Source organism: Tursiops truncatus, chromosome 1 (genome assembly GCF_011762595.2).
Source record: "Tursiops truncatus isolate mTurTru1 chromosome 1, mTurTru1.mat.Y, whole genome shotgun sequence".
Lineage (NCBI taxonomy): Eukaryota > Metazoa > Chordata > Mammalia > Artiodactyla > Delphinidae > Tursiops > Tursiops truncatus.
Window position 1 is genome coordinate 127,953,950 of NC_047034.1, and position 18,886 is coordinate 127,972,835.

Consider the following 18,886-nt stretch of genomic DNA (forward strand, 5'->3'; position numbering starts at 1 on the left):
GGCAGGTAATCAGATCCTTTGGGGGCACGGAGTCCATTAACTTAATGGGGAAGGACACACATACCTGGTAACAGATTGTATAACTCTGGAAGACGTGTCTTTGAGGGTGTCTTTCAAGTTGTCCTTTAGGTTACTGAAGAGCCTCCCTGCACCTCCTTTCACCATGTCAAAGAGACCTCCCCCATAGCTGGGCTCCATGTCTGGAGACGAGGCACCTGCCAGTGAAAATCAGAAAAAGAGGTAATAGCACAGACTACACAGGAAACCAATCCTTCTTGGGATTGAAACATACGCAGACCATCTTCGGGAGTCTGGGACAGATATTCCTGCAAGTTATGTCATGCTTCCAGAACTTACTGACTCTGGGTTACAGACAGCAGTCTGCTGGTCCTCAGACGAGACCAAGGAAAGCCCCTCACCAAGTTCCAGAACAGAAACCTCCAGAGCTGCATATCCAATACTGTAACCACATGTGCCAACTGAGCGCTGGAAATGTGGTTAGTCTGAATTGAGACAGTGCTGTGAGTATCGAAGTGTCAAAGTGCAAAAAATGTAAAATATCTCATACTTTTTTTTACAATGATTACATTTAAAATGATAATATTTTGGATATATGGAATTAAATAGATTATACTATTAAATTAATTTCACCTGTTCTTTTTTAACGTGGAGACTAGAAAATTTTAAATTGTATATGTGGCCTACATTATACTCCTTTCAGGCAGTGCTGAGGAAGAGCAGCAGTCAGCTGAGAAGTGAGTCCAGGGGCCTCCTCTGGCCTTCGATGGAGTTAACTGTGTTAGAAGACTCCTTCTACGGCTATCTCACAAAGTAATAGTTCACTTCCATCCTGGGAAAGTATTTTCTGAAGGGCCCTTATAACAGCTTTTAAGCTTGAGTACGCATAGTGGTCACTGGTGTTATTTGTCAAGTATGTCAGGTTCCCCTCCCTGACAGTTTCATAAATTGTACTTTCTGGCTCTTTGTGACTGGCTCTAGTCCAGAGCCTCTCAACCTTGGCACTATTGACCTTGGGGACGAATACTTCTTCGCTATATGTGTGTTGTGGTGGCTGGCAGGGGGAGGGATGGATTGTCCTGTGCATTGTAGGGCGTTTAGCAGCATCTCTGACCTCTGGTGATTAGGTAGCATCCCCCCCCCCTTCTCCAGCTATGACAGCCAAAATGTCCCTAGATGTTGGCAAAATTAGCCCTGTTTGAAAACCAGCACTCTCGTTTATAATGTGAGTGGAAATGTTGTGTGTCTCTCTCAGTCTGGAGCATTTAACTGTTAGGGTGAGATTATCCATGAGAACTATTATCCATAGTTCTCATTCCCATATATTCTCTCTCTCTCTCTCTCTCTCCATAGCAACCCACAAAGTCTGAGATTGTGGCTACTCTGTCCAGGACTCCTGGCTCCCAGAGTAACGAGCTTGTGGCAGAGCTCTCAGCTGACCCTTGATGAATATGTACCATGAATGAGGAATAACCCTTTATTATTAGAAGCTACCCCATTCCCATTTTAGGACTGTTCATTAACATAACTTAGCTTATAAAGATTGATACAGGAAGGAAGTAGGAATCTGTGTAGAGGAAGCTAATGTAAACAACAGGCAGGTAGGCTGTACAGACCAGCAGTCAAGAGCGTGAGTCACTCTTACCTGGGTTCTGGCAGGAAGAAAGATTCCTGACTGTAAAACAGGGATTAAAAATAGTGCCTACTTCACAGGGAAACATAAAATGAGTGTACCTTAAGCATAGTACCTACCACATTTAGGGGTTAACAGATTGCAGCTATACTATTATTATGCCACACCCTGAAATTCCTATGTTGATGATATTTTTTAATCTTTGTTCACTTATCAACTCTTTGATGACAAAGGGCAAGAATGCCATCTCTTCTTTTTAGAAAATTGCAGTATTTGTTCTATACTTCAAAATATGTTAGGAGGATAGATCCCTGGATCTCAGGTACAGCAGAACACAGGAACTTATTTAGCTTACAAGAGCAAACCTCTGTAACTTTGACTCTGTTGCTGAATAAGCTTCCTTCCGTGCTTTCCTCAGGACAAGGGAGGTGCATATCTATGTTCCAACCAGATCAGTTATTTTAAGTGACAGGTAGATGCATGCATGTGGACAATGGTTAAATGTGCTTGTGGAAAGTCTGGAGAGAAAATTTTAAAACAAACAAACTAATGAAGATGGATCTCACATTAAGTGTTCTTACAAAACAAAACCAGAAAAAAAAAAAAAAAAAACGAAAAAACAAGCCACACAAAGGAACACAAGAAACTTTTTGGACGTTGTGGTGATAGTATGATGAGTATATGCATATGTCTAAACGCATCAAGATGTATACATTAAATGTGTGTGATTTTTGTATACCAGTTATACCTCAATAAAGCTAAAAAATTAATCGCAGAAAAAGGAAAGTTGGAGGAGGAATTTGTAGATTAAAATGTCTTAAAAGATAAATCAATAAAGTATAATGCATGGAACTTAATCCAAAGAAATTATAAAAAGTTAATGACATTTATGGGCAATTGGAATTGGAACAATTAACTGAGTATTTGATGTTAAGGATTTATTGTTAATTTTAGGGGTACTAATTATACTGTAGTTATGTTACATATAGTCTTTATCTTTTAGAATACTGAAACATTTATTATACATTTTTAAAAACTGCAATGTTTAACATTTAAAAAAATAAACGGAGAATAATAAAAAATACTCATGTAATTAGAACCTGAATTGCTAACGCTTATATAGCACTTACTATTTGCTAGGTATTATTCTAAACATTTTACCTACGCTCATTCATTTCACCCTCACAGCATACCTATGAGGTAGATAATATTATTTTCCCATTTTATACATCAAAAAACTGAGGCACAGAGGTTAAGCAACTTGTCTAAGGGTATACAGCTGGTAAGTCAAGGGCAGAGTTGGGATCTGGGCCCTACGCAAACTTTACAACCATATCTTTCTTCTCCTAGTACTATCTTGAATTTAATATTTATCATTCCAAATAATTTCTTTAAACTTTTATTTCATATGTAGGTATCCATAGGCAATACATTAATATTGTTTTTCACACTTTCAAACTATATATAAATGGCTTTCTGTTTGCAACTTTATTTTTTTCACGCATCATTATTTAAAATTCTTCTCTGCTGATACCACATATACCTTTAGCTCACTTAAAGTATGCATCCATTAGCCCATAGATGGATACTAAGATTATTTTCTATAACAAACAATGTGGTGATGAACACATTGGCTTGATTACATGTGAGAGATCTCTCTAGGTTACGCCTAGGAGTGGAAATCTGCTTGGAGATGGGATACACACATCTTCAAATTTCTAGATATTAACACATCATTTTCCAAAGTAGCTGTATCAGCTTAAACTCCCACTAGTAGTACATACGAGCTCCGTCACTCTACATTCTCCTTAACACTTGGTATTGTCAGACTTTAACATTTTTACCAATCTGGTGAATGAGACAATATCTCCTCTTGGTCTTATTTGTGGTTTCCCCCAATTATTAGTAAGGTGAAGTATTTTTTATTGTGCTTACTGGCCAGGCAGCTGTTCTTTAAATCATACTTCACGTATCTACTAAACTTCTATGAGCCGTTTAGATGTTCATACATATACCTATAAATACATGTTAACTGTTATGTACTTACACCCTGATCACAAGAGGTTTTGATGCCTAAGTCACCATTAGGCATCTATTTGAAAACAAGGCTCTATTAGAAATTACAAAGAACAATCAATGCAGGTGAATAAACAAATGAATAGACACACGGACAAACACTGATAATGTCTACCACTTACTGAGCTCTCCCACGCACCAGGAGCCCCACTTGGACTTCTATGTTAGTACAATTTCACGTTCTGGGAAATAAGGAGGGTGTTTATTATCCCCATTTTATAGGTGAAGAAATGGAGGCTCAAAGAAGGGAAGCAACTCACCTAAGATCTCAGCTAACAAGCGGTAGAGCCAGGGGTTCAAACTCAGGTCTGTACAATTCCCAAGCCTACACTGTGTCTCCATGTCACGCTATTCCACGGCCCCATATTAGCCCACAATTCTCACAGCTGTAATCAGGACAATCCTTGCCTGCCTCACACACAACCACCCCTCTCCTATCCCTTGCTCTCCTCCACCTCCCACATGTATGCCATTCATCTGGCTGCTCTCAGCAGCAGGTGTCCTCCCAACAAGCACTCCCATAAATCACTGCATCTGTCAGACCAACCAAACCGATCTCATTACGCAGGCAGCCAAGCCTCTGTCGCCCACACTGCTTCGCAGCCCCAAATAATTGCCAGGAGCTCGTCTGAAGAGCAGCTCCACAGACCAGGGCTACAGCCACAGATTTGAGAAGGTTCTCTTGTGTTCTGTTTCCCTATGACATAGGGCATATGATTTCCCTTTAAACATATCCACATATAAAAATCTGTATCGTGTTTTCATTTTAAATACAGCAAGGACAGAGCAACATATGCTTATAACTCCTCATTTCCATCCCGAGCCTGAACGCCCTTCTGATACATTACTGTTCTAAGAGATGACCCCAAACTGATTATCCAGACCTCTCTCTGACTCTCCATTTCATGCTGGAACAGCACTTCAAGGCACCAACCTATTTAAAGATATAAATATCCTTGATTATCTAAAAATCAGACTCTCACCATCACTCAGGCTGCATGCTCTATTCATTAGAGCCTTAGAACCTTGCAGAAACCAGAGCCATTTGCCAGGGTTACAAAGTCTGCAACCTCCATATACCCAACTTATATGTCAAACTAGCCAGGACACAAAAAAGAGAAGAGGGACGCTATCTGATTTTGCCCTAACGGTTCTTTTAGGTGGGTGTTCTGACTCTCCTTAATGAGCTACATGAATGTCAGAAGCACAGATTCTCAAAAGGATACTGGAGCCTCAGCCTGCTGAGAGGAAGGGCAGAAAGACTTCAAAAAATGACACAACAAAGAGGGAAACGGTGCAGTCAGAGAGTGATATGCAGAAGAAAAATAATGACTAGTAGATCAGGGGTCGACAAACTACAGCCCATGGGCCAAATCCAGCCTGCTGCCTATTTTTATATAAGTGAAAAAATTGACACTCCCTATGCCAAACAAGAGGTTAGGCGTGGGACAAAGCCTCCACAGTCAAATTATGGGGTTTAAGTCAAAATATGGGGTACAGATTCAACTTCTGCTACCAGCTGGATATACAGCGTAGCAACGTTAAGTAACTAATCAAGGTCTTGATATCCTTATCTGTAAATTGGAAGCTTCAATAGAATCTCATATAGGATTGCAGTGAGGATTATATAAGTCAAAGTTCTATAAACTCTTAGCACAGTGCCTGGTGTGTTGTGCACACTTAATAAATTATAGCTACAAGGTGGCTCTGGGGAATGAAAAGAATAAAGCCATGAAAATGCTGTCTCCAGCAGAGTTAGGCAGCCTCAGCAAAAAAAAAAAGGCCATGCTGTTCAGTTTCAGAGTTGGTGAAGACAGACAATAGGGACGTGTACGACAAGGACAGAATCTCCTTCTGGAGCTTCCGTTACAGCACAGGTAAATTCTTCACTTCTGATAGTTCAGAATCACGAGTGTTTAACAGAGGTGAACCTCTTTATAGCTTTGGGGTTTCCTCTTCCCATCTTGAAGTGATCTGGTACCTAATACGGGGAACGATTATGTGCTCTTTGCACAACTAATATTCAGGTTCACACAGATTCACGGATACTGGTTTCTGAAATAGCTCTGTACTATTGGGCACATAATATGAGCTACAAAAACTACAAGTCACTTGATGACATTGCATAGCAGTGGCCCAAGACATGGACCAGTCTGGCAGCCGCTCAACAGACCCTGGGGGCAGAGGCCTGGGTGTGTGCTGCGTCCACCAGCAGCTCCAAAGAAACTCAGCACCACTGGCAGGTACAGGCCACAAAGCAGGTGGTGCCAATGGTTCTGGCTTCGAGGGTCCAAACCATGAAGGACCTTCAAAATGTATCACAGTCATGACAGGTCAGTAACACACTCAGTCCTTCTTGAGCTGGAATAAGGTGCCGGGGCCTCTGAGAGAGTCAACTTAACAGGGATGTTGCTGGAAGGATCTGATGCCATTCCCTACATCAAACCATCACTTGGAAATGGGAATCATTTAGCTAGCAACAAGGATACTCTAGAGAATGTCCCAACTCAACAAAAAAAGAGGGACATTAGCATGATGATGTGTGCTATAAATATTACCACATAGTAAACAATTATATGTGCATGTGTGTATTTGCTTGTTTAGAGAATAAAAGGGACTACACTTTATATTTTATATATATTTATACATTAAATTGTATTATCAGGGCAGTTTTTAAATATTTTATTATCACTCTTGATACCATCAAATCAGTATGTACAGTATTTCTTTACCCACTTTTAGGACTTTGATGGGAGGAGCAACCCCAGCTCCTTCCTGGGCAATGTGGCCATAACAGAATCACAGACTCAGGGTCTCAAAGAAGATAGAAACAGGGGAATGAACTTAGACGATTCCCTAAGTCTCTTCCAGTTCTAAAATTCTTTGAGACTGTATCATCATTGTAAAAAGGTCATCTGTTAAGCACATACTCTAGACTAGGCACTCTGCTAAGTAGTCTCCACACGCTACTAAATTAGACCCTCACACGAATAAGCACAGTGGCCCTTGGGTGTCCCACTGAGAAAACGGAAGCTTTGGTAAAGTCTAGTGACAGTCATGGCAGAACGAGAGTGAACCTACGTTTGGCTGGATCCAAAGCCTCTGCTCTTACTCACCTCCACATCCTGAAGTCTTTCACAAGAACTTTGTCTCTCCTGTCCTCATTCTCTCACCTCACTTTGCACCTCCATCCTAGGATGTGGTAGAGCTGTCTGACTGACACAGAATTATTTGTGAATGGGTCTGACCCGCCCACCTTAATCCCAGCAACTCTTGAGTCTTCAGTAACAGGAACAATGTTTCATGCTACCTCATACCTTCCTAAAAGGTATTGTGCCATACCTTAGCACAGTACCTGGCACATAGTAAACGCTCAATAAATGTACGTGAAACTGGGCTGCTGCAGAATATAAGAATCAGAGAGAAGATGGCAGAGGCAGAAAGGAAGACCAAACAGATCAACCTTGGGAGAGACTTGGTCTGGGCCTAACTGTAGGCAGCAAATACAACCAGATGCTTCCACTGTCTCCTCATATTTCTCTGAATTTCCGATTGTAGCGCTGTATCATTCAGCCCCCACTGAGCATGCTTGCCTAAGAGATGGAGATTTCATGAAACTCAACAAGAGCTGGTTATATTTGCTGCCTACAGTTTTTATACTCAGACAGATAAGAGGAGCTAATTAAGTAACCATCTCTGGCTCCTCTTTTCCGAAAGGATCCAAGGTATTTAAAAAGAATGATAAGAGTAGAAAGAATGAGAAATAGAGTCAAAGTGAAGAGCAAACTGAGACCAAAATTGACTTTGGTAGAATAAAGGCAAGGCTCAGTGGTCGCGAACAGGCCGGTAGTGCTAGGGCAACTCCAGCTACATGGATGGAACACATTTTGTTCCTTCATGGATCACTGAAGTCAGGCTACAGTTGTCCATCCAAATTCTACACAGTAAATTCTCATATAAAACAATACACAGATATTGCTTACTTTGATTCAACAAATATCTTAAGTACTCATGATGTGCCAGGGAAACAGATCTGTCTAGGAGATCTTTACTCTCCAACAGTTGGGCCAAATAAAGAGGTTCCCCCTTATGAAATAATAATGATCAAATCTAACGAGATCAGAACTCAGTGGAATTCTGAAGAAACAGAAAAGTTTCTGCCTACCACATGGCCTCTCAACTCCAGGAAGTGAGGGACCATCACATTTTTTTCCTCTTTTCTTTAACCAAAAGGTCAGGGCTTAAATTGCATAAATGTCTTTAACCAAAAGGTCAGGGCTTAAATTGCATAAATGGACCATGGCATTTCCCTCTAATGACTAGTCTTGTTGCCTGGAACAGAGAAAACGCCCTCAGTGTTATTTGACCCTGTCCATCAGAGGACAGAGATAGCAAAGAACTGAAGGCCTGCTGAGAGAATACTACCAAGAAAAAATCAAGCAAAAATCTTCTTTTCACCATTTTGGTTCTATTTAATGGGGAGAGGGGAGGCAACAGAGGCTTCAAAGGGTGACTGAGAACTCTAATGGTCCTCCCAAACAACTCCCAGATACACGAGAATCTTAGGAAAGCACTGTTTGTTATGCAGATGAAGTTCTAAGAGGAGTCTCTCACCCTCCCTCCTTCCAGCAAGATTGTCCTCTCTTAGCAACGCCTAGATGGAAATTCTAGAGCTGTCACTGTAAGCAGACTTCTGAGAGAAGGATCCCACCATTGCTCTCCAAAGGAGCAGCAACTGTCATGGACGGATATTGTTTGTTGTTTACAAGTTCAGAGTAGATGTATGTACACTATCTACACACACACATATGCTGCACATACGCCAGAGGAGCCTTGCTACATGCTAAGCATCATGCTAGGAACATACAATACCCCACACAGTAAAACTGACAGATATTTTTGCTCTCATTTTTCAGATAAGGCAAGTGGGCCTCAAAGAGGCAGATTCATTCACACAAGGCTCCTTAGCTAGGATATACAAATGCCTATGTGATGCCAAGACCCGTGCTTTTTGCATTTTGTCAGTCACAGTCGGGTACCTTCAACCACAGAGGTGGAAGTTCTGCTTGAACCTTGAGAGGAAGCAACCCAGACTCATAACACTTCAAAACTCAACGGGATATTAGTAACATATTCCCATGCCTCACACGAACACACTACGAAGACCAAATTATTCTCCACAAAGCATTAATGTGATTAACTTTTCTAAAAAACAGCTCTACTGACATATATAAAATTGACATATAATAAACTACACATATTTAAAATGTAAACCTTCAATAAGTATTCACATATATATGTATGGGTGTACACACACACACACACACACAAAGCATTAACTCCAAAGCCTGAGTCCCTCTTGCCATACTCTCCAACAGAGTCCAGAGTGGCAGAAGATAAGACAAATGCGAGATTCAGCACGAATTACCATCCATGCTCCCATAAGGCTGTCCCCATTGCCACAGCCATTCTCAGCTCTGTGTTGTGCTAAGAACTAGGAACCTGGCTCAATTACTTGAGACCATTCAGAGAAAACGCTATGTATAGCCATGTATCACAGAGCTCAAGACAGGTATCAACCAACAGATATAATAAAGAATTCTAGAATTTTAGATCCGAGGGTACAACTGGTCAAGATATCTTCATTTGTCTGTGTGTGTGTGTGTGTGTGTGTGTGTGTGTGACTGTGAAGTTGAGAGAGGGAAGGAAAGGGGGAAAGGAAGTACTAAACAAATACGCATTCCAGTTTCTACTGTAAAAAAGGTTTTCGGGGCTTCCCTGGTGGCGCAGTTGGTTGAGAGTCCTCCTGCTGATGCGGGGGACACGGGTTCATACCCCAGTCTGGGGGGATCCCACGTGCCGTGGAGCGGCTGGGCCCGTGAGCCATGGCCGCTAAGCCTGCGCGTCCGGAGCCTGTGCTCCGCAGCGGGAGAGGCCACAACAGTGAGAGGCCCGCGTACCGCAAAAAAAAACAACAAAGGTTTTCATTCAGATTAAAATACAGTATATATATAATGTATATGTTATATATATTTTTATATCATATTTTATTATGTAACATTATATAATATGTATTTTATTATAGAATAATATATATACTGCAGAGGTCATTCATATTTAATATGGAAAATCTGAGCACATCTAAGGATACCCATCAAGAACATTAGGAAGAAAGCAAATAGAAAAGAGGAAAGGATGGGGGATGAAAGGAGGAAAAAAGAAAATCTAGGATAAAACCAGAGAGGGGCCTGTGCAACGTAAAGACTGCAAAGCAGTATGATTAAGTCACTTCTGCACCTGAGGTCCACTAAAACCAAAGAAAATGGAATTAAAACAGAGAAGAAAATAAAACAAGAAACAAACAAGGGTGACCCTGTTAACATTTTGGAGAAATGTACATCCTCGCATTTTTAGTTCTGTGTTTTTGTGGACATGCACGCATATGTATTATGTGTTCTATGCACAGGTACACAAAAATAAGATCATACTATATATAGCTTGGACCTGCCATTTCTCCCACTTAACAGTGAAAAGCAGTCTTCCAAGTCATGAATATTTTTTCTCCAAATCTCTCATAGAGCTGCACCATAACTGTTAACTGCTTTTCTCTTGCTCAGACTTGCCAAGCATTATTATATATATACACGTGCATATAAAGTGAACAGGAGTTCAGAGGAGCGTATTTCCAGCTTGAGGAGAGGGATGCAGGTTGCTGGAAGTAGGAAATAGGAAGGCTTTATGGAAGAGGTGGTATTTGAATTACAGTTTGGGTAGAAATAGGCTGAAGGGCGTATCAGGCTGAGGGAGGAGAGAAAGCACAGACCAAGAGACCAACAAGTCAAGGACATACATAAGAAGGAAAAGAACCATAGCTGAGCACCGGTTATAACTGTTCTGGGGACCAAGCTAAGAAAACTGAGAGATGGGTTTTACAGTCTCCACTAAATGTAGAGGGAGGAGAGGAGATGGTAAATAATCTGTCTAAGAGACCAACTGTAGTGCACACTGCAACCAGGATATCATGCTGTTTCTTCAGGGAACTGGGAGGATGTAGAGGGTGTGTTAGAGAAAGGGGGGAAGTGAGCCTGGGAAGTTGAGTAGTCCTCGGATCCCAGAAGGTCTGAAGGTCAAGCAAAAGAGTAAGAACTCTTGCCTGCTCTCTGTATAACTGCTTGTGGGATTTGGTCCTCACACTGACATAACAAATGACAAAAAACGGTGATCATGAGATTTCTAAGAAGCCCTTCACAGAGCAGATTAATGCTGCCTCAGACAAGTGGAATTCCCCAGGGATGGCACACACACACTTCAGGGCACATTTCAAAAGCCAGAATTCCATCCGAGGACACCTGAAGGAAATTTCAAGGCAGTACCTTCAGCATCTAATCATCAGATAAATGTATTAGGAATCTCTGATGCGCCATCTCTGGAGTAAGTCTTGCCGAGCATAAAAATGCTCAGTGAGGGGCTTCCCTGGTGGCGCAGTGGTTGAGAGTCCGCCTGCCGATGCACGGGACGCGGGTTCGTGCCCCGGTCCGGGAAGATCCCACATGCCGCGGAGCGGCTGCGCCCGTGAGCTATGGCCACTGAGCCTGCGCGTCCGGAGCCTGTGCTCCGCAACGGGAGAGGCCACAACAGTGAGAGGCCCGCGTACCGCCAAAAAAAAAAAAAAAATTGCTCAGTGAGGATCAGTGAACTCAGAGTGAGGATACATCTAAATGCTAACTAAACAGGGAATATGGAAATACTCTGAAAGTGAATCCTGAGACAGAAAACAACAACAAAACAAAACAAAACCCCACAGCAAGCAATCAGAGGAAAACCTGCTACCAAAGTGCAAAAAGAACCTTCAACTCCTCATTTCACTGGTCTCAGGACGAAGCTTCCAGCATGGACTTGTCTGGGAGACATTCTCATAAGGGCCTCACCAGTACCCTCTCACATGGACAAACCAAACACTGAGCAAATTTAAGCAAAGGCAATGATGGAGACACCTGGGTCTGGCCTAGGCACACAGCAGATGTGAGCTAAAGCTCAAGGGCACACCTTCACTTGCTGGGTAGTAGGTTGGTTTCTAGCCTCTCTTTGGACCCCCTCTGCTCAAAAAATGCCCCTCCACGTGTTACTTGTCTCAAAGAGTCTCAACTCAACAATAAGCACTGCTGGAAAACCAGAGAAAAGAGAAGAAGCATTTGGTACCAGCATGATATAATCGAAAGGACTTATGCTTTGCAAATAAGCAGACCTGGATTAATGACACTGACCTTCCTTCCTTACTACCTGCATATCAGTGTACGAGTTAATTAATCTAAGCCTCAGTTTCCTCAACTGTAAAATGGGGGCAGATAGTATCTTCCTTCCATGTATGTGGTAGGGTTTAAACAAGATATTGACAGATAAACATCTGTCACCTGGAAGGCAATCATAAACAGTGTTTTCCTATACATGCCTATATTCTTATTCTCCTATGTGAAAGTGGAGAAGATCATCCTGAGCAGAACAACCACAAGAAAGGGAAGGAAACAGGCACTTGGGAATGGTCTGCATCTAGGAACTGACGAATTCTTCCATTCATTCAGTGGAAAGGCCACTTACTATCTGTATAACCTCATGCAAAGAGAAAGCCTATGATACCTTCCTCACAGAACCATCACAAAGATTAAATCCACCGTCTGTAAAAAGCACACTGTTACATTTACCACTTAGTAAATGGTAACTTGAGGTGGAGGTGTATGTGGTGGCACTGAATTAACCAGAACATTGTTCACAATGGATCACCAACTGGGACTCTGAAATCCTTTCCCTGTCTGGAGTTTTTTTTATCGTATGGGGATTTGAACTGCACAGAGATCAGACATGCAGGAAATGGTCCTCAGATGAAAATCCTCACATGCAGCCCCATGCTGCCTGAGGCAGGCTTACGAAGCAAAGGAAGGGGGTCCCTCCCTGGCTCCATGTTAACTTGCTGGTCTGGCTGTCTTTCTGGCTTAATTGTGCTCCAATAATCCTGACAAGACTGGCTGGGCTGCACTGTAAATCACGACAGTGGAAATCCTAAAATAAAAGCAAGATTCATGATATGACCTCAATCTTGGCATGAAGGCCCATTAATTGGAAATCATGGACTTAACCGAATTCTGGGCATAGAACAGCCAGCTGGATTAAATTTTCTGAGACCTGTTTCTTCACCCACATGAAGATAACTGGAACGCACCAATGACAACAAAGTCAAACACTGGGTGTTGCTGAGGAGACAGATAATTGTTTCCCTGGCATACTAGCTCCCCAACCATCAGTCATGCTTCGGAGGGGCCACTGCCACCATTTCAGCCACCTTCCTGTCCTCTACATGCTCAAGGGTGCCATGTAACCTCTTAGAGTCTCAGTTTTGAAATTACTGTTAACTTAAAATATATATATGTATTTACACACACACATACACAAGTGCTCGATAAGCAGCCATTTTCATCATCCCATATTTGCCATCATCTGCTATTATAAGGAGCTTGGAGGGGAGGAGGGGAACAGGAAAGAGCTGTGTGGCTCTTCTTCTGCAAGCTGCAGAAATGGTACCACAAACGGCACAGACAAATCACTGTACACCCAGGGCCGCCCTGCGTTCAAGGCAGCTCCTGCCTCTCCTTGCCATTTGACAGATGCAGATTCCAGTGTGTCTCTTCTTTCCTTCAGTCTAGTCCGTGTGAGGCTACCCGCTCTCAGAACCAAGATTTACAGGCATGACTCCTCACCCAACACTGAGATGGGTAGCACACTCTTCACTATAGAGAAGGAAGGATGGTGTGCAACGTGTCTAAGGCATTGATTATAGAACACACTGGAACCAGGATATCATGCTGTTTCCTCAAGGAACTGGGAGGATGTAGACAGTGTGTTAGAGAGGGTGGGACGCAAAATTAGGAAGGTGAGTCGTCCTCAAATCCCAAAAGGCTTGAGGGCCAAACTAACCTTCAACAGAACAGAGTTATTTAGAATTATTGGGAGGGGTGTGGGAATGCTTTTGTTGGAAGCTTCAAATAGACAAATTAATGTGCAAGAAAAGCTTAGTGAGAACAGAGACAGTGCTTAATTTACGTCTGTACCAAGTACCCAGCAGGTTGCCTACCAAGGTATAAACAGTCCAAAATAGGACGCTGAATCAAATGGAATTAAATCTGTCAAGAAACCAAGAGCACAACTTCACTCTTAAACCAACTGCAATTGCTTTGAAGTGCTGCCTGGTAATACTGGCAGTGGTTATCGTTCATTACTCACCTTCTGATTGCTGGGAACTGGGCCTCCAGGCTTTACATCCATTGTCTCATTTGATCCTCACAATTACGTTGCCAAGTAAGCTCTATCATCCCCCATTTACAGATGAGCAAACTGAGGACCCAAGACACAGATACAGTCACACAGCCAGGGCTCTTCCCCAGACCTGTCTCCCTCCAAAGCCTGTGATCTTCTCATGGCATTTTACATATTAGTTAAAAGCTTAAAACATAAAGGGAAACAATCAAACTAGCAAGCACTGCCAGAGTAGAGAAGCCAGGTCCTGTGATGTCTGCTCTGTATATGATGTAAGGATATTTTTAAGACCAGGTCCTAAGAAGGGGAAACCTCTAAACATCACTTGCTGGGAAGGCACAAATGAATGAAGACTACATGCTGAGTCTTTAGCAGACAGGAGAGGAAAGCTGAGGCCCGGCTCCACTCATGGTCCCTTGAGCAGACTATGTGGTCATGCACCGGGATGGGGGCAGCGCCTTCAGAGGCTCTTTATATGTGGAATCTGAAAAAGCCAAACTTGTAAAAACAGAAAGTGAAATGGTGATTACCAGGGTCTGGAGGGTGGGGGGAGAGGACTGAGGTTTAAAGGTACGAACTTGCAATGAGCGGTAAATAAGTCCTAGTGATCTAATGCACAGTATAGTGAACACAGACAACATTATGGTATTATAATCATCAAACCCGCTAAGAGACTACATCTTCGTTATTTCAACCACAAAAAAGAAATGATAATTATGTGACGTGATAGAGGTGCTAAGTAATGCTATAACGGTAATCATATTACAACATATAGACGTATCTAATCAACATGTTGTACACCTTACATTTATATAATGTTATATGTCAAATATATTTCAGTAAAAAAAAAATAAAAGATGCTCTTTCCTAAACTTGTCTCTTCTTGCTGCCCAGTCCCACCCACCCGACGGGCACAGGCGCTCTTTAGGGTCAGCAGCTGCTCAGATTTTGATCCTCCTGTTCACCGGTCATGTGTACAAGCATCCTAGCGGCGGCAGCAGAGGTCACGTATCTAACGAACAGCAGGGTGAGACACAAAGCAGGTTTGCCTGGCCCTAAATCCCATGCCCTCCCACCATCCTATTCTTCATTTCCCCATTAGAGAGAAGAGCAGAGGTCTCAGTGTAATTGCCAAAGTGCATGGGTGGCTGTACCTCTGAAAGAGCCCCAAGATGACCTTGCCCAATATAAATGAGACATAAGAAATGCCTACGTCCAAGACACCCAATTCTTCCCTCAGCAGCCACTGTCACTGTGCTTCTCACAAGGGTAGAAGCCTGGACTCGCCCAGGATGGTGGGGGGCAGCACATGAGTAGAGCCAACGTCTCTTCTCCCCACACACCTACACACTTGAGTCCACTCCCTCCCAGGCATGAGTCCAGGCATTTGGGAATCTGTATTATCCGACTCATGACAGTAACCAAAGGAGTTCAGTTCCAAATACCAGTGTACCCTGAAGCAGACGGCTTTCCCCCTCTGGGCAAAGCCTCTTCCTCTGTAAAATGAGGAGGTAGAATTAGCTGCTCCCTAAGGTCCCATAACACTGGAGACTCCATGGTTCACAGACTCTCTAAAACGTGATTATTAAATTGTGATTTGTGCTACAGGGCAAGGCACTGGTAGGAGCCCCACCAAGTTGGACATGGAGCTGAAGTTTTAACTGCTACTAAAGGGTGGCATTGGTCAAATCAAAAGCATCCCAATCTCCATCATGGCTTCTGCTTTCTATTTCTGTCCAGGAAGACCTGGTGAGGGCTGTTATGTAATAGGCTGGCCAGCTGCAAGCTCCTTCTGTCCTCTTTCTCTGTACTTGGCATTAATCCCAAAGGGACTGATCTCTCCCTGGCTGCCCTTTTTTTGTAACCTTTAAACATCTGCATCTTGCCTTTACAACTGTAAGCTCCTAGAAGGCAAGCTGGGTGGGTTAGACAAGACTGCATACACAGTGCAGAGCACAGAGCTGTGGACACAGTGGTAGTAAGAGTACTCTAGTATTCCGCTACTAAAAATGACAAACAGTAACTAAAATAGGCTCATACTTGAGAGCCTATTCTGTACCAGGCATTGTTCTAAATGCTTTACAACTCTATGAGGTACGTATTACTGCTATCTTATATTTTGTAGGTGTGGAAACAGATATAGAGAGGCTATCTTACTTGCCGAGGTCACACAGTTAATAAAGGCAAAATGTGGACAGTCTCCCACAACCATTTGTTGAATGAAATTAGCTAGACAACAGTTGGGACTGTGTTCTTTTGGCATTGGAGAGACCTGGGTCCAAACTCTAGCTCAGCAATTTACTGTTTCTTTAGATAAAGCCAACTAAACCTTTCTGAAGCTCAGTTTCTTCATCTGTAAAATGGGATAACAGTGTCTACCTTATGGGGTTATTCTGAAGATCAGGGATAAATGCCTGTAAAAGAACCTAGTGTGGTCCCAGTCTAGTCTTTTATTCATGTATTTACTAAGCTCCTACAGTGTAAAAGGCTCTGTGGCAGGTGGTGGGAAAACAGAAGAAACCCTGTCCCTACCCTCAAGCTGCTCAGGCAAACATACACAAAAAACTATATACCATGAGGAAGGGACAATGTTCTGCACTGGGTATCACCTGAACCCAGCGGAGAGCACCTGAGGGCAAGGACAGCTGAACAGGGTCTGCGAGGATGAGTGAGGCTAGCCAGGCCCACTTGGACAGATGATTCCATTCCCAGCTGATGAGGCCATACCCCAGGGTACTGACCATGACCCTGTTCTCATATCTCACATTCAATCTCTCAGAAAAGCACTGTCTGTGCTGCCTTCAAATTTTGTCCAGAATCCAAAATGTGTGTAGAGCTTCCACTTCTCTTTTTTTAAGAGAAAATGGAGGAGACATGGGGGGTGGGGATATATTTTTATATACACACCACTCACACACTTATATTTACAAAGTGAAAAGATAAACCCAAAACTACCTATGAGGCAGGAAACAGGGTATAGGGGACAGGGATAGAAGCTGAAATTCTTTGAATACAACTTGTTTTATAGATTTGAATTTGGAACTACGTAAATATTCTACATAATTAGAAACATAAAAGTAACCCATAAAAAGTGAAAGCAAAATGAAGCAAATTAACCCAACTAAGCACCAAACTGAAGATATAAACATATAGTGAGAAATTATCTCAAGTGACCTTAAAACACAAATTAATTGTCTTAAAGTGAAATCTATCCAAACCCTTCCCCACTCCCCAAAGTTTTAAAAACCCAACCATTTTACAACCTTATACTGTTTTGGTGGTAGTGTTGGTATTATTATTCTGTGATTACTTATTATGGCATAAAGCAAATAAGAAATTATATTGGTGTAGTTGAGAACCAGGGTTTTGGGCATGGGAGAAAAGGAGATACAGATGTAAGAGGCATTGATATTAAAAAATCAATGAAATTAAGTGAAAACCCCATGCTCCTGAATCTGAGTTGAAATTATCATTATGAATCCGTGATATATTTTATTTTTAAAAAATTGTTTCTAGCTCTGCCCACTGAAAAGGGCCGGACACAGAGACCAACCCAGTAGCAGAAAGCACCCGTCACACCAAGATTATGGTCTTGAAACAACACTGCCCTCTAAAAACAACCAGGGCCCTTTGAAAAATGGCCGATTCTAAGATTGGGGCAGAAAATGTACAAGATGAGCCTGGTTTGTGATACCAGAAACCAAGGAAAAAGGAAATGACCATTGCAGTGTGTGAAAAGGACTCAGATGCCAAATTAAAAGGCTCCCACTAGCCAAAGATGGGTCCATTTGAACATCAGTAAGAATAATAACTGCAATGGATTGGAACATAAATATATATTTATGAACATGAGTTCATAATAATAAGATAATGAGGAAAAGAGAGAGAGAAACTTCATTAGACACCTTTGGAGAGAAGGCTGGGGAACCAATCTTTTATTTTTGAAAACTAATAGATGAAAGGAAAGAATCAAGCCTTTTCCTGCCTTTGTTATATGAACTGTACTTCAGGGTAACTAAATATTTGATAAGGGAGTTTTTTTCTTCATGGAAGAATTTCCAGCTAACAAAGAGAGAATGATAAAATTCAGCATTTGCGACTCCTGATAAAATAATGGAACTAGGCAGTGATCACAGAAACAGAAACAACCATGCATTAGGTACTCCCAATGGAAATACAAAACACAATCAATGAGACAGTTTTGCAAAAATCTAATCTGAATCTAAATCTTATCAAGCCTCTAGAGCTAACTACCAGGGAACACAGGGGACAGAGGAATAGATTAAGTGCCACTACAGGGATGCGGTCAGAAAAATCCAGACTTTGGGGAAAACCTACAACGCAAATTACCTGATTTATGTCAACAAAGATATGCAGGGGGACAAAAAAAAAAAAAAGGAAAGAAAATTTTGGAAAATAAAGAGAATTATGAGACATGTCAACCGACCTCAATGCATGAACATTATTTGGTTCCTTGTTCAAACAAACTGTAGAAAGGAAAAAATAAGACTCTCACTTTAAAACCTGGGAAATTTTGAACAGACTGGATATTTGATGATATTAAGGAATTACTATTAATATTCTAGATAAAATGAGGTATTGTGATAATGTTTTTAAAAGAAGCCCTTCTATTTAGAGACACATTGGATGAGTTGATTATTATGGCTGAGATTTACGTCACAATAATCCAGGGGGCAGGTACAGATATAGAAGAAATGAGATTGGTCACGGGTAGATAATTGTTGAAGCTAGGTAACAGGGATATGGGTTTCCACTTTCTACTTATGTTGTTTCTCCTTCCTACTTTTATATATATTTAAAATTAGATGGGGCTTCCCTGGTGGTGCAGTGGTT

General features: G+C 41.9%; 1 protein-coding gene across 4 annotated transcripts in view; it reads right to left on the minus strand.

Moving 5' to 3' along the window:
- Positions 1–18,886, minus strand: part of DNAJC6 (DnaJ heat shock protein family (Hsp40) member C6) — a 152,195-nt gene that overhangs the window by 48,465 nt on the left and 84,844 nt on the right. For all 4 annotated transcript variants that reach the window (XM_073788737.1, XM_033865375.2, XM_033865393.2 and 1 more), the window contains one exon: positions 65–215. In XM_073788737.1, the coding sequence (XP_073644838.1) occupies positions 65–215 (151 nt within the window). The remainder of the gene's footprint in view (positions 1–64; positions 216–18,886) is intronic.